The 23,296-nt window shown below is 29.3% G+C and overlaps 5 protein-coding genes across 9 annotated transcripts; 4 read left to right on the forward strand and 1 right to left on the reverse strand.

Moving 5' to 3' along the window:
- The first annotated feature begins 24 nt into the window (after window positions 1–24).
- Shop (sulfite oxidase) lies at window positions 25–3,548 on the forward strand. Of its 2 annotated transcripts, none has more exons than XM_083042356.1 (8): window positions 25–332; window positions 468–1,088; window positions 1,186–1,375; window positions 1,448–1,573; window positions 1,772–1,964; window positions 2,048–2,248; window positions 2,975–3,034; window positions 3,130–3,548. In XM_083042356.1, exons 1-8 carry the CDS (start codon window positions 292–294, stop codon window positions 3,369–3,371), a joined length of 1,674 nt encoding a protein of 557 aa, XP_082898482.1. In that variant the 5' UTR covers window positions 25–291; the 3' UTR covers window positions 3,372–3,548. The 2 variants fall into 2 exon arrangements, with proteins under 2 accessions (XP_082898482.1, XP_082898483.1); XM_083042357.1 differs by lacking the exon at window positions 25–332 and having other exon boundaries at window positions 471–610; window positions 697–1,088.
- Window positions 3,549–3,950: 402 nt separating this feature from the next.
- On the forward strand, window positions 3,951–10,270 carry LOC145938496 (armadillo-like helical domain-containing protein 3). 2 transcript variants are annotated; one of them, XM_083042177.1, is made up of 11 exons: window positions 3,951–4,144; window positions 4,482–4,672; window positions 4,768–5,053; window positions 5,172–5,305; window positions 5,464–5,674; window positions 6,490–6,673; window positions 7,613–7,830; window positions 7,999–8,231; window positions 8,315–8,441; window positions 8,523–8,797; window positions 10,119–10,270. In XM_083042177.1, exons 2-11 carry the CDS (start codon window positions 4,526–4,528, stop codon window positions 10,209–10,211), a joined length of 1,908 nt encoding a protein of 635 aa, XP_082898303.1. In that variant the 5' UTR covers window positions 3,951–4,144; window positions 4,482–4,525; the 3' UTR covers window positions 10,212–10,270. The 2 variants fall into 2 exon arrangements, with proteins under 2 accessions (XP_082898303.1, XP_082898302.1); XM_083042176.1 differs by having other exon boundaries at window positions 3,954–4,144; window positions 6,379–6,673.
- Window positions 10,271–10,689: 419 nt separating this feature from the next.
- Window positions 10,690–13,931, reverse strand: Prors-m (prolyl-tRNA synthetase 2-like protein, mitochondrial). Of its 3 annotated transcripts, none has more exons than XM_083042178.1 (6): window positions 13,709–13,931; window positions 13,173–13,424; window positions 12,400–12,661; window positions 12,098–12,279; window positions 11,098–11,310; window positions 10,690–11,020 (listed from the first exon to the last, which is right to left on the reverse strand). In XM_083042178.1, exons 1-6 carry the CDS (start codon window positions 13,814–13,816, stop codon window positions 10,736–10,738), a joined length of 1,302 nt encoding a protein of 433 aa, XP_082898304.1. In that variant the 5' UTR covers window positions 13,817–13,931; the 3' UTR covers window positions 10,690–10,735. The 3 variants fall into 3 exon arrangements, with proteins under 3 accessions (XP_082898304.1, XP_082898306.1, XP_082898305.1); XM_083042180.1 differs by having other exon boundaries at window positions 13,173–13,389; window positions 13,709–13,915; XM_083042179.1 differs by having other exon boundaries at window positions 10,691–11,020; window positions 13,173–13,393; window positions 13,709–13,914.
- A 1,988-nt stretch (window positions 13,932–15,919) lies between these two features.
- Tmem18 (transmembrane protein 18) lies at window positions 15,920–20,250 on the forward strand. The gene is made up of 5 exons (XM_083042240.1): window positions 15,920–16,220; window positions 18,701–18,818; window positions 18,896–18,950; window positions 19,053–19,146; window positions 19,253–20,250. The coding sequence occupies exons 1-5, from the start codon at window positions 16,152–16,154 to the stop codon at window positions 19,388–19,390; spliced, it is 474 nt and encodes a 157-aa protein (XP_082898366.1). The 5' UTR covers window positions 15,920–16,151; the 3' UTR covers window positions 19,391–20,250.
- A 1,392-nt stretch (window positions 20,251–21,642) lies between these two features.
- On the forward strand, window positions 21,643–23,225 carry Mterf3 (mitochondrial transcription termination factor 3). Its single transcript, XM_083042060.1, has 2 exons — window positions 21,643–22,742; window positions 22,824–23,225. Exons 1-2 carry the CDS (start codon window positions 21,836–21,838, stop codon window positions 23,099–23,101), a joined length of 1,185 nt encoding a protein of 394 aa, XP_082898186.1. The 5' UTR covers window positions 21,643–21,835; the 3' UTR covers window positions 23,102–23,225.
- Window positions 23,226–23,296: the final 71 nt, after the last annotated feature.

The raw sequence follows: 23,296 nt of genomic DNA on the forward strand, positions 1-23,296 counted from the left end.
ATAAAATACACCGCTGTATATTTCATCATTCAGCACTGAAAAAAAAACGCTTTTTTATTTTTTACTCATTTTTTTGTATCATAACCATAAAATAAGATATGTTTGTTAATATTCTATATTTATATATCTTATATACGCTTAGAAAGTGTCAGTGTACTAGATCTATATCTTAATTAAGTTCAGTTCAGTTCTTTTATTGGCAAAGGATGCTTATTTGTATCTTAATTAATACTGAATTGCTGTTGACGAGTTTGAAATATTAAATAAACAGTCCATTTACAAACTAATATTATGAATTCACACTGGAAAATATTTTATGAAATAAAACAAAGGTATTTATTCATTGTATTTATCATTTTAAAAAGTATCCATTAATTAACTGAATAGTAATTATTTTTAAGATACTTTATATGTAGATAGATAGATTTTTAAAATTTTATGGATTTTCTTTTAATAACTCATTTCAGATCGAGGATACCATTCTTACAAGCGATTAGAAGAAATTATGCTAATATGTATCAACAATGTTCTGTGGGAAAGAAATATAAATCTAAAAATTCTCCTGATACGTCGTATGCAACATATATTGTTGTCGCTGCATCAGTTTTAGGTATATCCTATTACACTTTTAAATATAAAAGAAACGTTTATACTTTTAATGCAACAGAAAATGTACAATGTGGTCAATTACGAAAGGACATGAAGGTCTACACCTTAGAAGAAGTAGGAAAACATGATAGTAAAGAGAATCGTATTTGGGTTACGTTTGGACAAGGAGTGTACGATATAACAGAATTTGTAGACAAACATCCAGGTGGTTCCTCAAAAATTTTAATGGCAGCTGGAGGTTCAATCGATCCTTTCTGGTCAATTTTTGCCAATCACAACACACCTGAAATATATTCGTTGTTAGAATCTATGAGAATTGGAAATATATCGGAGGAGGATGCTGAATCCAATAAGAGCGATTTGTATGATCCATATGCAAATGAACCTACTAGGCATAAAGCCTTAATAATCAATGGTCAAAAACCTTTTTGCGCAGAACCACCATCTTCGATGTTAGTTGAAAGTTTTCTTACACCAGTGTAAGTTTTATATATGTTATCTAAGTTAATTTTTTTCTCTACTATATATGTTTACATATACATTTAATTATATCATGCATCTTTCTTCTTGGTATAGTGATCTCTTCTATATTAGAAATCACTTACCAGTACCTCAAATAGATTTGAAAGATTACAAATTAGAATTAGCAATAGAGGGAAAAATCATAAAGACACTTGATTTTGAGGCAATAAAAAAAAAGTATGATAAGCATACAATAACAGCAGCTATCATGTGTGGTGGAAATAGGCGTTCAGAAATGTCAAAGGTATATGTTATATAAAAAATAAGAATTATTGTTCAGAGTGATGATGATATTTACATAGCACTGTATTTATAGGTAAAACAGTTAAAAGGGATCAATTGGAATGTAAGCGCTGTTGGAAATGCTACATGGACTGGTGTGCGATTATATGATGTATTAAGAGATTTGGGAATCAATGAAGATGCATATGATCATGTTCAGGTATTTTCTTTAATAAAAAGTAGTTAAATTTTTTATAGAAATGTTAAGCTCTACTTTTATGATGCTAATTTTCTTTCTCAATTTTTCTTGTTAAAGTATTTGCATTGATGAAATCTACATAATTGTTGGATATATTTATAAAAAATCCGTAATTTGCATTAAAAACGCTTACTGAAAACATTAAGATTTTCTCATCAGTTTGAAGGATACGATTTAGATCCATCCAGTACACCGTACAGCGTAAGTATTCCTATTGGCAAAGCTATGGATCCGAAAGGAGATGTGATTTTAGCTTATCAAATGAATGGTAAACCATTAAGCAGAGATCACGGATTTCCGATCAGAGTGATCGTTCCTGGTGTTGTGGGCGCGAGAAATGTGAAATGGCTTAGTATGGAAAATTTCAAGACTAATATCGATTATTATATTATTAAATTCGTGTGTACTTATATCTCAAAATATCTCATTTGATAGGTAAGATTTGCGTTTCAAAGCAAGAAAGTCAATCGCAGTGGCAACAGGGGGATTATAAGGGATTCTCTCCGAGTACAAATTGGGACAATGTGGACTTCAGTAAGTCGCCTGCGATACAAGAAATGCCCGTAGTATCGGCAATATGCGATCCACAAAATTTAGATGTAGTCGAAGTAAAGAATAGAAAAATACAAGTAAAAGGTGAGAAATAAAATCTCGACAATCACATCGTCTGGTCTGCTGTAAAAATAATGATTAAGACATAATGAATATCAAAATTATCTCTGATTCTTGAAAATTCAATTGGAAAGATAGCAGATACACATTTTTATCACATTTTAAATCACAATTTGTCCTTAAAAAACTGACTTTTTTCAAATTGCGATAACTCAGCCAAAAATTATCGTATCGAGTTCCGCCAAAGCGCATTTTAAAGAGAAAAGTTCAAATTTTCACGTGCTTTTTATCCCATTGAGCTACGTCAACTGAGCTGACGTCGTGCAATTCAGGAAAGTGGACCTTCTATTCAGCAGTTTTGCAGGTTCACATTCTATCATTTGTCATTGCAAAACTGATCATACCACGTAATCGGCATTAAAATTTTCTCAAACTACAGACTTCAAGCTTTATTTTCGTTTTTTAAACACCTCGATATCATAATTATTAGCTGAGTTATAAATTCTTGAACTTTGACAATTTTTTACTACTTTTCAAGTGTACGGTTTTTTTTTTGGCCGAGTGTATATTTGTGCGTAATATATGCTAATCATACTTATTGTTAGTTAGTATATATATTTTGTTGTATCGTATTAACAAAATTTAAATATTTATAAAATTTCATTAAATATAAAAATATAAATGTTAAAATTTAATTTTAAAAATTTTAATATTTTATAAATGCTGATAAAATATAATAATAAATTTCAGGTTATGCATGGTCTGGTGGTGGTCGGAAAATAATTCGTGTTGATGTAACAAATGATAAAGGTAAGAAAGAAGGAAATTAAGGCTCAAATTATTCTCATTATTTTCTTCATGTTTATAATTTTCCATTATCAAGTTTTTCTTTATATTGTTTAAAGGGAAGACTTGGCATACAGCAGATTTGACAGAAGATCTTCAAGCAAAGCAGGGTCGACATTGGAGTTGGTCATTATGGAGAGTAGAACTTCCTGTAGACAAGAATATCGATGAGATTGAAATCTGGGCGAAAGCAGTTGATTCAGCGTATAATGTTCAACCTGAAGACTTTGTTAATATTTATAACATTCGAGGATTGCTTTGCAATGCATATCAGAGAGTTAAAGTTAAATTAAAGCAATAAAAATCAATTGGTTACTTCTTCTATTGACAGAACATATAGATATTAATAATAGTTTTTGTTGTTATAACTTTTTATACTCTTTTAAAAAAAAACTCTTGTTTAAAAAATGTATACAAATATATAATATATTAAATATAATTAAATATATAAATATAAATATATAAAATATATATAATATATATATATTATATTGTATGTAATTATATCTCACATAGCAATTAAATGTTCAATTTAATCTATTAATTAAATTATTAAATTAATAAAATAAATTGTAAAAATAAATAAGATATAAGATATTGCTTAAATAATATATGCATAGGCCGGTATTCATAGTCGGTTCTTATATTTAAGAATGTCTTAAGTACAATCTTAAGATGTGATTAACCAATCACAGAGCCGTATTTGCATCTTAAGACATTACTTAAGACGGTCTTGAAATAAGAACGGACTATGAATATCGGCCATATAAATATAGAAAATTTTTTCGTTTCTAATTTCTGGTAGAATGTTTATTTATCATAGGATGGTCTTTGATGAATATAGGGTTTGAATCTTCGCTAAACAGGGTTCGAGTCTTCGCTTTTTCAAGATTTGACACCCCAAAAGTTTGAGGTTAATTCAAGCAGGTTGCTATCTAGCTGACAAAGAGTTATAACCTTGAAATATTTTTTTAACTGAATAATCTTGGATATAAACAATTTTCTCGGTTAAATTTTAATTATTCGATATATGATATTATTATAATTACTAAATTATTAAATTTTAAGAAATTGGTAAGTATTATATATCGAATAAAAAAAATCTTTTGTTATTCCATAACTTTACATTAGAGTGTAAATCACAGATTTTATAAACATATATTAATAGTTGATGTTATTTACTAAGATCTTTTAGATTTTAATAAATAAATATGTACAAAAAAGATATTTTTATTAACTGTAACAAAAGAAGTTAGAGAAATGCAAATTAGACATGTGTTTTCTCTAACTCTTTTTGAGAAGTAATTTTCAAAATGTCAAAGGAACGTGTTAAAATTATTGTATATATGTATATAATATTTTTTATTATATATATAAAAAAATTATTTTTAAATAATATATGTTCTTATAGATTTTTTATTAAGTATGAACAGTAAAAAATAATTTGCTATATCAATGGCTATGAGAAAAAGAAGTGGCTCTGGTGCCAAACGTCAGCACAAATGCAAGCTGGTACCAATCTACGAGAGTTTCTTCAAAGGCGAAGATTTAACTCTAGCTCATCCGAATTTTTGGAATGAGCTGTTTCTTATTAAACCTATGGTATGTATTTTTTTAAGTATATACATTAAATTGTCGCGGATAAATGTTATTTCTTAGAGATTGGATAATAAGTAAATAATAAATATATTTTTTAGGTACCTCATATTGAGAATGAAATTTTGCATATGACATCGGAACAATTAAATGCTGGCAAAGAAAATTTGAATGCATTAGTATGCCATTGTGTCGATACATTAGTCGACGAACATCCATTTAGAATAGTGTATGCACTGCAAACTTTAGCAGCAGTTATCCAATCCATGTATAAAAAGGCTAACCAAGGAGACTATGGATTTAATTTAATAGATATTCTAGTAGGCTTTGATTCTGCGGAGCAGAGGATGACAACATTAATGCAACATTGCAACAATTTTTTGACAGGTGTGAGAAATATGCATAAATAATGATTTAATAATTCTAAGCATTTATATATTTTACATTTTAATTACCAAAAAAAGATTAGATAATAAAATAATGAGAAAAAAATGATATTTTTTAGGTGAATATCCAGATAGTTTGAAAGCTTTGTGCTTGAAATTATTGTTAATAATAGTTACCGGTATGGACAATATCAGCCAAAATACATTATTGGAATATGTAATGCTAAACAGTGTTTTTGAGTCGCTAATTCAAGTATGTTAGATATAATTTATTAGCTGCACACATTATTTTTCTACATTTATATAGAATTTATATATTTTTCATATTAATATTTTTATTTTTAATATTAATAATATTAATATTAATATTTTTCATATTAATTCTAATATTGATTTAACATCATTGTATAGTTATTGAGAGATACAGCTACGAGGAACCGTCATGGCCATGATGTGGTTTTATTATTAACACTTTTAGTCAACTACAGAAAATATGAAAGTGCAAATCCGTATATTGTTAAATTATCAATTTTGGATGATGAGTTAGCTCTCAATGGATATGGGCAAGCTATATCAAGTTCATTAACGGAGTTTTGTCGACAATTTGCTCAACAAAGAGCAGGTATTGCAAGATATAATAAATATTTTTTTTTTTTTTTTTTTAATTAGAAATCTTTCCCACCAATTTCTCGTCAAATTATGTATAATTTAAATTTAATATATATTTTATATACCGGGTGTCCCATTTTAAAGGACCCACTCAAATATCTCAGAAACACTGCATTAAATCGAAAAATGTTTCCTACAAAAGTTGTAGGCTTTCGAGGGGGACATAACATAGTAATATTCATATGACCTTGGGCGGCGCCTCCAAGGTCAAGTGAAGGTAAGAATGAATTTTTTAAATGGAAACCCATATTTTTTATTATAACATCTTTTTCTACTAATTAATTTGTACAACTTTTATGAAGCATTTTTTTATTTTCCTAATATTTTTTCTTCTTTTCAACATTCATTCTTACCTTCATTTGACCTTGGAAACGCCGGCCAAGGTCATATGAATATTACTATGTTATGTCCCCCTCGAAACCCTACAACTTTTGTAGGAAACATTTTTCGATTTAACGCAGTGTTTCTGACAATGAGATATTTGAGTGGGTCCTTTAAAATGGGACACCTGGTATATATACACAATATATCAGAAAATAAATATGACATTTAAAAAAAAAAGAACAGACTAAATAACTTCTCTGCAGGGCATTTTCTAAATTTACACATAATACGATACGTAAACATTTTTCAATACAATAATCAATATATTTCCAGAGATACAAGCGTCTTGGTTGTCCTCTTTGACTAGTATAGTCGGTAGCATGTTTGTCGGAGAAGAGGAAGCGAAAACGCAACAAGTTCGCGCGAATAATGCTTTACTTCTAGCTCTGTACGAGGCTACGCACTTAAATCGTAATTTTGTAACTACTTTGGCCTATACGCAAAGCGATACCAGTGCACCTCCGTCGCCGAATAATACTTTGGGTCCGAATGCGGTGGCTCCTGGCGCTTCGTCACCTGATGTAATGGCTCAGCCGTTTAATTTATTAGCAACTTTTCTGCAGTACTGGTGAGAAAATAAAAAAAATTAATAGACACATTATAAACGTACATGCATACATTTATACAGAAGATGGTGTTACTGACTTTTTTTTAAAGAACACTTCAAGGTCATTTGAAGGTCATTTATGTTTTTTTAAATAGAACTACTATAATTTTTTATATAAATCCTTGCAATTTTTGGCATAAAAAGTTATAAGGGTAACATAGCCAAAAAATGAATAATTTATGAGTTATTTTATACTTTATTTTGACACTAAAGTACATAAACTATGAAATATCTTGTAAAATATTTATTTTTAGACAATCTTACCACAATACTTTCATGCATAAAATAATGAAAGGAATCTACTGGTATAAAGAAAACACATAATTGTTTTATAAGAAAAAGTATGTAGCTACTAGTTGTAAATTACATATTTTTTTCTTACAAACAGCTATGTATTTTCTTTACACCAGTAGATTCCTTTCATTATTTTATGCATGAAAGTATTGTGGTAAGATCGTCGAAACATAAATATTTAGATGTTTCATAGTTTATGTACCATTAGTGTCAAATTTAGATATAAAATATCTCGTAAACTATTCATTTTTTGGCCATCTTACCCTTATGACTTTTTATGCCAAAAATTACGAGGAATCGATTTATATAAAAAAATTATAGTAGTTCTATTTAAAAAAAAACAAATGACCTTCAAATGACCTTCAAATGACCTTCAAATGACCTTAAAAAGCGTTCTTCAGAAAAAAGTCAGTAGCACCATCTTCTGTCCCCCTTCAAATCAAACAACTTTTGTTTGAAATATTTTGTTGTATAATTAAAAATAAAAGTTTTTGGAGGTGATCGATTAAAATTGAACACCCTGTATATATTTTTTTATGTGTACATATACATATACATTTAATAATCTGTCGTTTAACAATTGTAAGATATCTGTTGTTGTTACAGTTCAATAGTTATGCAAGTTATCAGAACAGAGGCTATAATGAATAATGTAAAATTATGTTTCTTGATACTAAGCTGTATCGCGGAGGATCAATACGCGAACAGTTTAATGCACGATGCAAATCTGGCGTTTCGAGTTCAGTTACATAGAGTACCTATGCATCATAGAAAATTGCAGGATAAAGCAGCACCTGCTCAACCACTTGCAGCCACGTTACTCGGTATTTTCTTCTATAGTATATGTTTCAAGAATCACGATTTTAAATTGTCTAGACTTTATTTTAGATGAGTTGTAATTAGATAAAATGCTTCTTTTCTTGTTTTCCATTATGACACATATAAAGATATATATTATGTATTTTATTATTATTATTATTTATCAATTATAGATTTGCTCGTTGAATTTATAACATCACATATGATGAAGAAATTTCCACTTGAGTTATATCATCAATGTATCGGCGTTCTACAAAGACTGCTATGTTACCAGAAAAGATGTCGAGTCAGACTTGGTTATCAGTGGCGAGATCTTTGGACTGCATTAATCAATTTGCTAAAATTTTTAACAACACATGAAAGCCATCTCATCAAGAAAATGAACATATTTCCTTTAGCTATTCAGGTAGAGAAGTGAGATAGAGAATTGAAAAATTTATATCAACATATGATCGAATGAAATAATACTTTTGTTACTCTTCAAAACAGGTGGTAAACATTTTGAACTTTTTCATTACATATGCTGATACATTCCTATCATCACCAAATAGTTATGATGAATTATTTTATGAAATTATTCGTATGAGGCTTATCTTTACAAATTTAAATGCTATGGGTAAGTAAAAATTTTTATAAAGTTACAAATAAAAAATATGGTGATATTATAGGTATATAACAAAATATGGAAATATTTCAGCATTGAGATATTCAACTAGTGAATCGTACGAGTACAAAGAACATGCGCTTAAATTAACAAATTCTCTTGTGAATGTGAGGGATATAGTAAATCATTTTCCTCCAAAGATAGCTGCATGGCTGGCAAAAGAGAGCTTGTCAACCCCAACGGAACAACAAATTCTAGCTATCATAATACAAAATTACGACAGTCTTGCTTTAAAATTGCAAGATAATTTGGATCAATACGAGAGATATTCAGAAAAGCCTAATCATACTGCATTTTTTGAGGAAATGGTAATTATAAGTAAAATATATAAAACTGTTATACATGTATAAAATTTATGTAGCTTGCATACGTCTTATATTGTATGAATCTTATATTGTCTCTTACATTACAAATAGAAATTTACATTATACGTAGATACATATGTATATATATTTTATATATATATACTGGGTGTCCCACTTTAACTTTCACGCTTGAATATCTCGAAACCATAGCAATTTCGGGAAAAATGTTTCAGGCTATTCAGTGGCTGTAACAGATTGATCATTCGAGTCATTTTCAAGGTCATTTGAAGGTCAAGTCCAATTTTTTAAATAAAAACCCATACGTTTTATTGCAGATTCTGATTCTCCGTCAAAAAGTAAGTAACTTTTGTCCGAAACATTTTTTTTTAAACGCCCTCCTTATCCCGAAAACTCAGATTCAACCTTTGGCGGACCAATGATAATAACTCGCTTTATAACACACACTGAAGTTCTTTAGTATTTTACTGTTTACCGTCAGCGCATTAGCGTTACCCAGTGTACACCACGTGGAGGTTGCTGATCGGATTTGCACACCTTGTGGCCCTGAAAAGGGCCGATTGCTCCGTTTTATACTAATCCATGAGATGTTCAAAATGTCCTCCAGCATTTTTTAAACATAATATAATTCTTCTGAAATTATGTACTGCTATGTACTGTGTATTATGTTTAAAAAATGCTGGAGGGCATTTTGAACATCTCATGGATTAGTATAAAGCGGAGCAATCGGCCTTTTTCAGGGCCACAGGGTGTGCAAATCCGATCAGCAACCTCCACGTGGTGCACACTGGGTAACGCTAATGCTGACGGTAAACAGTAAAATATTAAAAAAAAAAAAAGAACTTCAGTGTCTGTTATAAAGCGAGTTATTATCATTGGTCGGCCAAAGATTGAATCTGAGTTTTCGGGATAAGGAGGGCGTTTTAAAAAAAAATGTTTTGGACAAAAGTTACTTACTTTTTGACGGAGAATGAGAATCTGCAATAAAAAGTATGGGTTTCTATTAAAAAATTGGACTTGACCTTTAAATGATCTTGAAAATGACCTCAAATGACCAATCTGTTGTGACCGAAACTGAATAGCCCCCTTCCAACCTTGCAACTTTTGTCTGAAACATTTTTCCCGAAATTGCTGTAGTTTCGAGATATTCAAGCGTGAAAGTTAAAGTGGGACACCCTGTATATGTATATATATATAATTTTTCTTTTTTTAAATGCTTGAATTTGAACTTGATCCAATTATACATGTATGCGCATAATAATTATATCCATCGAAAAATATGAATATTTTTAAATATTATTTTCAGGTAACTGGAGTGATAGTAGATACACGGGCTTCGATAGATCTTAACAGTTTAGATACGCAAATTATATTAGAAGAGCTTTCAAATATCTCATAATGTAAAAGTGTATACTTGCAATATATTTTCAATATTGTGGTTATTGCTGTTATTTTAATATATCCTTGTATCACACATCCCAAACCAGTTTCTGTTCTAAATTTACTTAAGATTTTTCACTGATATCACGTTGAATCATGACATTAGAAGCTAGAAATTTTCTGAAATATTTATATGCATAAAAAAATTTATTTAAATTTAGTTATTATCGTTTACAAAATTGAAATTTCAACAATTTGTATTATAATTAGCATATATGAATACTTAATAGTTAAATATCGATAAATTTTCTCCTTTTTAATGATCCATTATTAAAAATTAATTTACTAAAAATTTAGATTTATACAGACATTATACATGATAAGAAATCAATATTTTATTTACAAAGTTATATACATAAACACAATTATTGTATTTATTGTAAATATGTACTATATATATATATAAATTTAAATAACATACAATGTGTACATATTAGTATCTTATTTTTATATTCTAAATGAATGAATACTATACATGTTTGTCTAATTTTTTAAATTTATATTGTCAAAATAATCACTTATCTGTTCCAATGTTAATTCATTATAAATCGAATTGTTTATGTCATGTACTTCGAATAAGGGTATCGATTGAGTTGAAGCTTTGCCAACAATAATTATGTAAGGATAGCCTAATGCACGTGCAAATACAAATCGTTTACCAATCGTAAAATTTGTACGATCATCCAGTATTACATCGATATCGCGTTTGCAGAGAATTTCAAACAGTCGCTCAACATAATTAGAGGCACTATCTTCTTTACTACCAGCCTGTGAATAATAATTCGATATACAATAAAGCATGATCTTTAATGGAGAGAAAAAAATTTCATTTATCACATTATTACCTTTGGCGGTATTATGCATATTGTATATGGTGCTAATTTCACCGGCCATCTAATCTCATTACTTGTCGATAAGATTTCAACAGTTAACATAAGAATACGACTTAATCCTAGACCGAAACAACCCATTACTAAAGGTTTCAATTCATTTTGCTCGATACACATTGCCTTTAATGGTTGCGAATACTTTGTATTTAATAAAAATGTGTGTCCTATCTGCAATTACCATTTATGCATATAATATGCATATTTGTTTCTTTGTGATATTTGCATGCTTATATCTCAATTCTCTATATACATCAATTAAATAAGATAGAAGTATAAATTCCAGGGTTGGGTAAATTAATTATTTTTTTAAACTAAGTTAAATTTAAAGTTAATGGCTTATAAAATTTATTTAGGTATATTAAAAGTTGCACGAACAAAAAACTAACTAAGTCAAAAGTTGAGTTAAAATTAAATTAATTTAAGTTAAATCAAAAGTTAATTTTTCAAAAACATTATTTATATTAAATTAGAATATCATAAGTTAAAAATTTTTTAATTTAATATTTTACTTGTTAATTTTTTTAAATTTATATAAAATAACAAATAACGAAATAAAGAAATTTTGTTTTATATAGGAATGTATTTTTTTTTGTGACTACAATTATGAAAAAAATAAAAACTAATAGTACTTTTATTTATTTCATAATATATGTAAGACTGACATATACATCATAAAATGATGCTCTTATTAAAATTTAATCGTTATTAAAAATTTAATTATCCAATGTTTAAGATTTTATAGAAAAAAAAATAATGGAATTCAGAGATAAAAAAATATATATTTTTAACTTAAGAAAAAAGTAAGTTTAAGTTTAAAAATAACTAGTTGAAATTAAAAATTAACTAATTTTAAATTAATTAAACTAAGTTAAAAGTTATTAACTTTTTGACTTTTTTATTTAACTTTTAATTAATTAACTATCCAACCTTGATAAATTCTATGAGAAATTCTTACCTCAGCAGCATTATATTGCTGCAGTTCGTTATTACACGTTGGACAACTTGTTGTCTTAGAAATAGTTTGATTAATAGAGAAATGGCATGAGGGGCATTGAAGTATGACATCTTCGCCGACATCAGATATATAATGATATTCATGTGATACTAAGCCTCCGATTGTTCCCACATCACCTACGACTTTTAACAACCATCATTGAATAATTTTTTATTTCGTCGCCGGCCTTTTCAATTTTATATATAAATCTTATAAATATGTAGAAATTCCATTATACAATTAAGAAAATGTTAATTGCATACCTTTCTCATATTTTATACCAATTTGCTTAAAAATATTATTATAAGACTCGCAGACTAGATCATACGTATATTGTGCGTTATCCAAATTAGTATCAAATGTATACAAGTCCTTCATAATAAATTCTCTGCTTCTTAAAAAACCAAGCCGTGGTTTCATTTCATCTCGCCATTTACTAGATATTTGATATAACCTCAAGGGTAATAATTTAGTTGAAATATGTCCTGTTGATGATATTAAATCACAGATTGCTTCTTCATATGTCTATAATAATATAAGAATATTCGAAGGTAGACATTTTATACGAATAAAATGATATCATTTAATTGATGTATTATTATCTAGTGATTTTTATATATTATCTGGATGTATATAAAAGCTAGATAGATAATAAATATATTATATTAGTGCAAAAGACTTATCATATTAGTTAAATAAATTTAAAAAGAATTTTAATATATACAATTTTAAAACAATTATTTTACTAATTAATTTAATTACCCTATTGCGATTAAACTTTTTTATCTAGAAAGTTTTTTAATTTCTTAAAAAAAAAAAGCTTAGATTAATAACTTTATTTAAAATAGAATTTGGTGTAGAAAAATGATATAACTGTTGCACTAATCAAACAGCAACTTGTTTGATGTATTCAGTTTGCTCAGTTTTCGGTAGATGCTTTATTTTTGTCTTTATGATGTGATAATGACATATTTTTCTTTAAGCAACTTTTAATCAAATAAAAATACGTGATGTAAATAATAAATTTCTTACTTACTGGACTTAATAAATATTCTTTCTTGTGTCTATCTTTAACTGTAAATAATTCGGCTTTATTAGAGTTATATCTGTCAGTTTTCTTCCATAGCGAGATAGAAGTTAATGCTGGAAGTAATATCTTTTCCGCACCAAGATTTGTCATTTCTTTATCCACAAGATTTATCAACTTATTCAAGATCCGCATTCCCAATGGCAACAGAGCATACATGCCGATGCTAACTGGTTTAATAATTCCATAATTAATCATTAACTGAAATTACAATTAAATTTTCGGAAAAAATGATTAAAAACGTAATAAAGATTTCGAAAGTTTCGAAAAAAACTTAACCGATTTTGATAAAATACATTAAAATAAAAGAAATATTTGGAACATTTTGTGGAATATTTGCCATTATATCAAATAAATAGGAAATTACATTTACAATGTGCATAATTTATAAAAAAAATCATAAAAATTTATCTAAATAAATCCTTAAGAGATTTTTTCTTTTCAAATGTGTGATTATATAAAATTAAAGAAAAAGAGAACAGTACCTTATGACTTCGAGATATTTCTGTTTTTTCTCCAGTATCAGATAACCCAGACATAGGTTGATATATTTTCGACATTCTAGTTAAATTAATGAATGTTTTACTTGCCATTTTATATATATATAGAAAGTGTTTATCAATACTATACAAAACATATACAGATTGAGATAAATGTGAATATTGCCGGTAATTTCAGATCTGTGAATACAACTCCGAAATTCTTCAATCATAGATCTTAGAGCATATAGACATGGAGGGAGAATCATGGACGTAAGAACAGTGTTGCCAACTCGTTTCAAGTCTTTTCTACTAGGGCATGTTTAAAATCCTACACGCAGGCATCAAATACTAATAAAATTTTAATTTATGAATAAAAACGTTTTAATAATTAAAAAATTAAAAAATTAATTATTAAAATGTAAATAAATGTATATTACATAATATTTATTATTATTCATTTTATATATTTTCATATATAATATAAAAATATAATTTTTTCATATAACATTTTGTTAAGTACGTTATTAATGTTATTATATGATTAAATATATTAGTTTTTCTTACAATTAATGAAATAGAATTTCAAATAATATTTTAAGAAATAAACTTTATTGCACATTGAAAATTTGCACATTGAAAACTATATCTTTGTCTCTTTTTAAAGAACGTATCTGAAAAGAGACAAAGACAGTTTAACCGGAAGTTAAAGTTAACCGAGGTTTGGCTAAAATTGGCTCTTAAGGGGATCCTAGTCGGATCCTAAAGTTAGTTCTGTCGGTACGGCAGAACCAACTTTATTATTTTGGGATATCTTTTTATTGACTATACAGATCAATAAATCCTTTTCCACGATTAAAGTACTTATAAAAACGGACCGCGTTAGCTATAATTCCATATATAAATCATATAAAAATCAAAAATTACAGTTTTGTTATCGGCTTCTTTCATGTCAGCTCGTAACAATACTTATTTAATAAAAATAGTTCTGCAGTTTATCTGTGCATAAAATATAGTATACGCGATAGGGTTAACATGAAGAAATATTAGTAAACAATAAAAAGTGAGATTGCAAGTCTAATAAAAAAGTTATATATTAAAAACATTTTCACGCATATGTGTGCATACGTGCATATGTTGGATATGTGTGGTGCTAACCTATCGTGTGTATATGTGTATACGTGTATATGTTTGGATATGTGTGGTGCTAACCTGTCGGAGTTCGACCATCCGACTAGGATCCCCTTAAGACATTACTTAAGACGGTCTTGAAATAAGAACGGACTATGAATACCGGCCTTCGACTCTGCTCGGGAGGAAAGTTGGAGTGTTTTTTGACTAGTGATCATGAAGAATAGAGATAAGGAGGCCGAACTAGCATTGAGGAATTATCGAAATGTGCGACCAAATGTCGAGCCTAATTGTAGTTTATTAATGCTCCGCAAGGTTGCGCTTTTGCCTCACGGGACTCACACGTACACGGTGGACTTTTGTGTTAGTCATTCTCTATCCTTCTTGCTCTACATCCTGCAATCTCTCCTCTTTCTCAAACTAACGAGCATCTTGTGAGTGCAATGTCATCTATAGGTACCTATAAGTACTACTATCGGGCCTCGGTTTTGGTCGCACATCCCAAACACATAGGCCGGTATTCATAGTCCGTTCTTATATTTAAGATCGTCTTAAGACCTCGTTTAACCAATCAAATGCTCGCATAGCATCTCTTGATTGGTTGAACGAGATCTTAAGACGATCTTAAATATAAGAACGGACTATGAATACCGGCCATAGTTCGGCCTCCTTATCTCTATTCTTCATCCCTTCACCCTTTGTGCTTCACCCCCGCAGTATTGCACTCCGTCCAGGTATTCTCATGTCCATGATATACTGTGTCTTGGATGAGTTGCTCACGAAGTAAAAATTACAAAAGTGAGGAAATTTACTAGAGTATCTACAATTTTATTTGTCGAAATCTAGTAAATTTGTTCACTTTTGTAATATTCACCTCGTGAGCAACTCACCCAAGATACACAATCGATCCCCTGATCAGCCAACTGAACCAATAATGTACTAGTTATTTACTATTTGATACGCGTATCAAGTGCACGATGTAAACTAGGCCTCTGTCTTAATCGGAGTTTGTCCATCTTATTTCAGTTGTATACTCTATGGATAAGCATTATTGCTCCCACTCGTGGGTGCTCTTAACAATGTAAAGAGAGTATGTATTTACATATATATACGCACACACACGTTTCCGTTTGTGACGTACTCATCAATCAGTCCGGTCTCTCGTCTGTCGTCCGGTCAGTCAGTTGTGATTCGTGCCGGTGACAGGTGTACGGATTTCGAATTGCGGATGCCTTTTTGCCCTCGTTCTACTGGCGACTTCTTGCCGTCATCGTCGCGATACTTATTGCGAGGTTCGTGAATCGTCAGAAGCACCGCGATGTCGAGCCACGAGCCGATGTTCATAACCACAGACAGCATCGATGGTATCTGGCCCTTCCTACAGAGCGTGAGTCTCTCTCTCATCTCTCTTTCGAGTGGTCTTTTTCTGTTATTATTACTTGCTACTTCGTCAGCATCGGTCTTTCAATGACATTTCACCTACATCTCGTATATCTCACGATGACAGCTTCATTCTTCTACTTTTTACCGATTAACGATTAACCTTCGACGGTATGTGTGCGTATATGTGTGCACACACGACAGAAGTGTTTAATACATAAAAATAGACACATGTCACAACGTATATATGAGAAATCCTTATATGTGCGTGTATGTGTATTTCTCGTTTTCTCTATACTTGCTCAAGCATATCAGTCGCATCGAAGATGACAATGTTGATATTGACGCGTATTAATACTGAGAGTTTTTTATGCTAGAGTTAAAGTTACATAAAAAATGAAAGAATTATAGTTTCATGAAAAAAGGAAGCACGCATCTTGTACTAAATAAATCGCGACTAATTTTTATTTTGGAGCTTGGTGTCAAATATTATTGGACAGTATATATGTATTATACAATTTTACTTTGTTAGTGTTTTACATCGTAACGTTCAACATCAAGCAATGTAACGCTTATTTACACAATTGTTTCTTTTTAATTTATATCTTATATATTTTTTCTTGTTATCACAATCGGAATTATAGTTTAAGAGATTAACTTTATGCTACTACTATATTACACTTTTTGTATATAAAATAAAATAAGTATACGTTTTAAATTTTTAGAGAAAAGAAGAAAGTATATGAAAGAGAGAGAAAATTGTGCGAAAAGATAGAATGTTTAAAAAAAAGATCAGATGACATTGCATTTTTTATATTTAAAATAAGATATAGACACACATTCTTTGAAAGAAGAAAAAACAAAGAAATTAAATGGAGAAAGTGTAAAATAAATAACAGAGTTTTTATCTAGATTATAACAACCAAAAAAATAAAAAGACAGAGGACCATCAAGTATTGTAAAACGTTGCACTATACATTCTCACGTTTAAGGATGTATGGGAGTTATCTAAAAATGGTATAAAGTTCTCATAAAAATATAGATTGTATAGATCGTTTTCACTTTGATACTGTTGAGATTGAATTCACTAACTCATTTAAAAGTTATTGCAATTTAAATTTCCGCTAGTTTTACATATAATCTTATGAAAATTCGTCACTATGATCGATTATATTAAAAATGTCGAAAAAATAGTACCATGTATTTCAAATTTTTTACATATATAATTGAAACTTTAAGGAACAATGTTGCAAAATTACATTAACATTCACTAAACCGTTTAGAAGAAAATAATAAATTTAATATTTGTTGAAATTCTGGCTTTTTCTCCGATTACTGAGCATTCGGTTGTCAACGCTGGAAACAGCTAAAAGTTAGAAAATTAAACTATAACGATTTTCTATAAGATGTACAGCTTTTCTATAATATAAGATGAATAGCATTGGTATTTTTGTCTTCGATTGTATATCCCATATATTCTTAAGGACCAGACAACACAAGTGCGCGCTTCGCGCGCGTCATTATTCGATTTTATGTAATGATTTAAATTTTTAATAATTGTAATTTTATTTAATTTTATTTTGAACAACTGTCAAACCCTCGTGATAACAGCTGTTCGATGCTATAAATATATAACTCTCAACGTGAATCGAGGGAACCAGTCAGCATCGCGGAAAAGCGACAACAATGTCAATAATATGCCTTTTTTTTAGAAAGGATCCTTAATTAATTTCAAATTTCTAACCGGCGATCTCATGATCACCGATGCACGCTGCATTTTCCATTTCGCAGCCGGTCGCTCATCGTTTCGCTCCAATTCGAAATGTATACATTAAATTGACGAAAATTGCAAGTCTTTTGCGCTCTTATCTTATCGTCGGTGTCGCGTGCATAACGAGACACGATTAAAACGTAACATGAGCGAAAATAAAATATATCAATTTTTTGTCTGGTTTTTTATATCGTCCTGTATAGAAGAAGATATGTAAAGATTGCCGGAAGCGCTGATTACATATATTAGTACTCTATTTTCATCACACGCTCGGTTTCGTTCTCAAGGACGCCTTGTGCCGAGTGTTCTCATGAAGCCATCCCCTCTTTTCTCTCGTCGATTTAATTCATGTTTTCCAGAAAGTATTTTATGTATTTCTTGTTGTGCATTTGAATTTTACATTTTGCAGACGAGCTAATTTCTTCACACATTTTTCTTTTCTACAACGAGTTTATCAACTACTTGTGTGATTAAATCAGATTAGAAGAGAGAGTGAGAAATATACTTTTGCTTTTCATTCAACAGCAACCATAAAAATATTCTACTAGATAAGATAGCATACAATTGTGAAAATTGAATTTCTTTTAGACGTTTAGAAAAATTATTTTTTCTTTTAAATTATTACTTTTAATATAACTCTGTTTTTTTAATATAAATTAATTTTTTTCCAGAACAAGATTTATATGAACGAATTTTGTATAAACATATTGTTGCAGATTGATTGGAGAGATCCATGGCTAGCTGCGTTATTAACTTTTCACATAGCCATCACAATGACTGCATTAATGACAAGGAATCATGCAAATTTTCAGATAATTTTGTTTCTTGTACTGTGTAAGAGTTTATTTCGCTGTAGTTATTACAATTTTACCTGTTTCTGGAACGTTATTATAAAGTTATCTCTATTTCAGTACTTCTGGTTTATTTCTCAGAAAGTATCAATGAGGTCGCAGCAACAAATTGGATGTATGTATTAATTGCAGCTGAAGCATGTCTCATAAATATAAAGCAATTTATTCTTTCAGATTTTTAGTCTTGACTTAATAATTTCTTTCACAATTTTTACAGGGTATTTTCTAGACAACAATATTTTGATTCCAAAGGTTTATTCATATCTATCGTCTACTCTGTACCTATTTTAATAAATTGTATGATTATGGTGGTAAGCACACATAATACTATACTTAATAGCTTCGAGATTGATTAGCTTTGTTAATATATGTCTTTTGTTTAACTAAATATCTGATCATCGTAAACGATTTTTTAAGGCTAGTTGGCTTTATCAATCCAGTCAATTAATGACAAACCTAAAACGAGCCCAATTACGACAGCAGGCAAAAAATCATCGTCAGTTAGATGGAGAAGCGGTGAACGGCAAATTGACTAACCGATTAAAACACGAATGAAAGCATTAGGCATCTAGTCATAAACGTGATGGAATAATGAAGAGCGCAGGGCATATATTTTATTTTATTTAAGGACAAAATGCAGATTATATATCTACATCGATTTACAACTAGGTTTCACAGAGTGCTGTGTACACTTGGCCATCGTCAATTCAATGATCGCTCCGATCTCAATCGTGAAATATTAATTAATCTAAAGAGAAAAAAATAAAAATAGTATGATTCTGTGCACAGAATCAGTTACACAGAATAATACACATCGGAGTTGCCTAGTCAGACTTTCCATTAAAACGTATCTCCGTCATCGTGCTGTATTATTACAACAATTTTATGAAATTAAACCATTTGATGCAGGAAACAAAACTTGAGAAAAAATCAGCTGTAAAAAGAACAATAACTAAGGCGGCAAGACATGCTGTTATGTTAATGAACATTCCGGTAGTTTATTTTCATTGTTTTGATACGGATCGTAAATCAAAGTGTTCTTAATTGTGTAATTAATGTACTTATCATATAACATTTAGCAGATTAATCATTACACTTTTATTATATTATAACTCTACTGTAAAGAGAACACATAATTAAGAGCCCTAGTACACAAATAAAATGTATGTATGCATATGTGTGTGTGTATGTGTGTGTGCGTGCAAGAGCTTGAATGAGTATTTGAATTTTGCGAATGCAAATAGCCTTTCGAATCGTGCTTTCGAGAAAGAAACAGGATGTCCAAAGAGCGTTGTATTGCCTGACTTGTATATTGATGTAAATCGAAGCGCATATTATACCTTGCCGCTTTTATATTTAATACGCGCGCGCGCGTTTAACCATTTTAAGATAATAAAATATTTGTTTACATACGACTATACGTTTTTGCCGCGTAGCATTTTTTACCCTTCCTCTTTTGCAATGTGCACAATGTGCTGACTTAACAAATTGTAAATCTCATTAGTTATATATTTGTGAACTTTGTATCCTTGCGATCAATACATTACCCATATAGTATCAAAACCAAAACATGTCTAAAATCGGGACATAAGACGTTTTTAATATACCTTTAAGATGTCTTTTAGACATTATGTCATAAAATGTCTTAAAGATGTATTAAAGACGTCTTAAAGATGTCTTATGTCCCGATTTTAGACATGTTTTGGTTTTGATGCTGTATGGGTACATATACATCAATAATTCATAAAGGTGCATGTAATTGCTATCGACATCAATTTAGAAACCAATAAATATATCAACTTTAGTTTAATTTTTTAATTTTTCTATTTTAGAATAATATTTTAACTTATTACAATCTAATCTATATAGTTATTTAATACTTCTTATTTCTCAAATAAATAAACAAAAATTTTGAAAGGAAACGTGTTGTTGACATCAAAATAGATTTTTCTTCTCAATTTTTTCTTAATGACTTGAAATGTATCTACTAAGAGAATTTATATATATTTTCCAATTCTTGTGTGCTATAAAAAACAGATCTTTCCTGTTTATGTAATATCAAATGCATACTGAAAAAAATTGTTTTAGTTATTGAAAAAAAATATATATTATCAGAGTTGGGTAAGTTAATTTTTTTTTAAACTAACAAGTTAATAAGTTAAGTAATGGCTTATAAAATTAATTTAGTTAAAAGTTACATGAAACAAAAAATTAACTCATTGTCAGTTAAAAGTTAAGATTAAATTAACTTAAATTAAATCAAAAGTTAATTTTTAAAAATATTATTTATATTAAATTAAAATGGTATAACTTTAAAATTTATATATACATATAAATTTAATATTTTATTTATTAAATTTTAAAATTTATATAAAATAAAATAACAATTTTTTTGTATATTAATTATTTTCTTTGTACTTAGAATTATGAAAAAAAAAAAAAAAAAAAAAAAAAAAAAAAATCAATAGTACCTATTTATATCATAATATATACTTGTAAGAATGACATCATAGAATAATGCTTTTATTAAAATTTTGTTATTAAAAATTTAATTGTGTCCAAAATTTAAGATTTTAGAAAAAAGATAATGGTATTTAATTTAAAGATGAAAAAATTTTTTAACTTAGGAAAAAATTTATAAGTTTAAGTTTAAGAATAATTTTTATTTAACTTTTAACTAATTAACTAGTTACTATTCAACCTTGTTATTGATAATATATAGCTTTTTTATTGATATTATATAAAATTGGCTCGGAACAGAACCAAATAATCTATTATCTACTGATGATTAAAACAGTATGTAGTTCAACATTTACGCATAGAGGCGCCTCGAATCTAGCGAAAACATGCGGTTTGTACACAACACATAACGTGGTATAAATGTAGTGTGTATATTATTTCTGAGAATAAACTGAAGTGGAGTTTACAGTAGTTATATACTTGAGTATATATTTACACATATAAAAATTGTTTTATTTAACGTAATTATAAATATTGGATATGCCGATTCAACGATGCTGCTATTCACTCGTGTCACGACCAGTCACGATAAATTTAATCAGACGATTTATTTCGAAAAGTACCGGGTTCAATCAAAGACGTTCGCTGAAGGAACGCGATAAAGGTAGAACCAATGTCGAGGTTTTCAGCTCGAATATTTTAGCCGATAATGGAGATACTTTGAAATCTAGGCATAACCTAAACCTAAACGAAAACACAACTCCGTCTTATCATATTCAACCAGTTATTACTAATTTGCCTAGTCAGGACTTTCTCGATGATCGTGATATAACGTTACCGAATCCTCTGGACACGTGCACCGAAGATTTATCGGACATTGGTCCATACCTTACTCCGACTTTCACCTTTGCAAAGTATGCGAACAAATCTCGTACGATTCAAGAGCTGATGAAACTCGGGGTCAATCTGTATAAAATCGAATCGAAGGAGGGAATGGTGGAGTACATTCTTAAACTTGACTTCGAACGAGATGTGAAACCGTACATAAGATTCCTGCACGATTGTGGCGTACCTGCTGATTCTCTAGGCGATTTCCTTACAAAGAATCCTGACATCTTCAAAATAGACATGGATGACCTTTGTACGAGAATAAGATATCTGAGAGCTCATGAGTTTAACATAAATATGATAAAGACTATAATCTGTAAAAATCCCAGATGGTTGCTGTATAATACAAAAGTGATAGATGGTAGACTTGGCTATTTCCAAAGCAATTTCAAACTTAGCGGTAACGAAGTAAGAATTTTGACAACTAAAGCACCCAAAGTAATAACGTATAACATGGTACACTTAATGGCAAACACATTGACTATTAAAGAAGATATGGATTTCAATCACAAACAAAGAAAACAATTGGTTCTTACACTACCTAGAATATGGGTGAAAAGTAAGCGTACATATTAACGTATAATCTCAGAATTCATAAATGTAAAATTTATCTAATCGTTTTTTTAACTTGTATTTTCAGATCGTGAAAGATTGTTTGCTGTATTTGAGTATGTTCATAATGAAATGCAATTGCAACGTGATTTAATTGTGAAAATGCCACAGATTTTACTTTGTAGAAAAAATAGACTCCAACAGAGGCATTTATTCTTGGTGGAAATGAAAAAGGCACAGTACGATCCTTCTAAACCAATGTATGTTTCACCACGAGCCTTAGTTAGCGGTACAGACGCGGAGTTTTGTATAAATATCGCAAAGACATCTGTCGATGTTTACAATGCGTTTCTAAAAACATTTTAATATAAAAACATTAATTGAGAAATGTCTTGAGTAATGTTAATATATAAATAAATGTTGATATAAATATGTATTTACATGTCCTCTATTTCTGGCTATACAGCATTTCTATTTTCATAACACTGTTTCATTTTATTTCATATATTTTGGTTTTTTTTTTATGTACATGTCATATACAAATAATTTTCTTATGTAAAC

The sequence above is a fragment of the Prenolepis imparis genome, unplaced genomic scaffold, assembly GCF_030444845.1.
Source record: "Prenolepis imparis isolate NDT839.2.m4 unplaced genomic scaffold, iyPreImpa1.0 SCAF_7, whole genome shotgun sequence".
NCBI classification, from domain to species: Eukaryota; Metazoa; Arthropoda; class Insecta; order Hymenoptera; family Formicidae; genus Prenolepis; species Prenolepis imparis.

Bases quoted from the DNA above. Each gene is read 5' to 3' on its own strand.
- Shop (XM_083042356.1), top strand. From the start codon at position 292: ATGAATTCACACTGGAAAATATTTTATGAAATAAAACAAAG. The intron at 1,574-1,771 runs GTATTTTCTTTA...TTTTCTCATCAG, and splicing joins ATGCATATGATCATGTTCAG to TTTGAAGGATACGATTTAGA. The intron at 3,035-3,129 runs GTAAGAAAGAAG...TATTGTTTAAAG, and splicing joins TGATGTAACAAATGATAAAG to GGAAGACTTGGCATACAGCA.
- LOC145938496 (XM_083042176.1), top strand. From the start codon at position 4,526: ATGGCTATGAGAAAAAGAAGTGGCTCTGGTGCCAAACGTCAGCACAAA. The intron at 7,831-7,998 runs GTATTTTCTTCT...TATCAATTATAG, and splicing joins ACTTGCAGCCACGTTACTCG to ATTTGCTCGTTGAATTTATA. The intron at 8,232-8,314 runs GTAGAGAAGTGA...TCTTCAAAACAG, and splicing joins TATTTCCTTTAGCTATTCAG to GTGGTAAACATTTTGAACTT.
- Prors-m (XM_083042178.1), bottom strand. From the start codon at position 13,816: ATGGCAAGTAAAACATTCATTAATTTAACTAGAATGTCGAAAATATAT. The intron at 13,425-13,708 runs GTACTGTTCTCT...TTGTAATTTCAG, and splicing joins AAATATCTCGAAGTCATAAG to TTAATGATTAATTATGGAAT. The intron at 12,662-13,172 runs GTAAGTAAGAAA...ATATTATTATAG, and splicing joins AAGAATATTTATTAAGTCCA to ACATATGAAGAAGCAATCTG.
- Tmem18 (XM_083042240.1), top strand. From the start codon at position 16,152: ATGTCGAGCCACGAGCCGATGTTCATAACCACAGACAGCATCGATGGT. The intron at 18,951-19,052 runs GTATGTATTAAT...CAATTTTTACAG, and splicing joins GTCGCAGCAACAAATTGGAT to GGTATTTTCTAGACAACAAT. The intron at 19,147-19,252 runs GTAAGCACACAT...CGATTTTTTAAG, and splicing joins TAAATTGTATGATTATGGTG to GCTAGTTGGCTTTATCAATC.
- Mterf3 (XM_083042060.1), top strand. From the start codon at position 21,836: ATGCCGATTCAACGATGCTGCTATTCACTCGTGTCACGACCAGTCACG. The intron at 22,743-22,823 runs GTAAGCGTACAT...TTGTATTTTCAG, and splicing joins ACCTAGAATATGGGTGAAAA to ATCGTGAAAGATTGTTTGCT.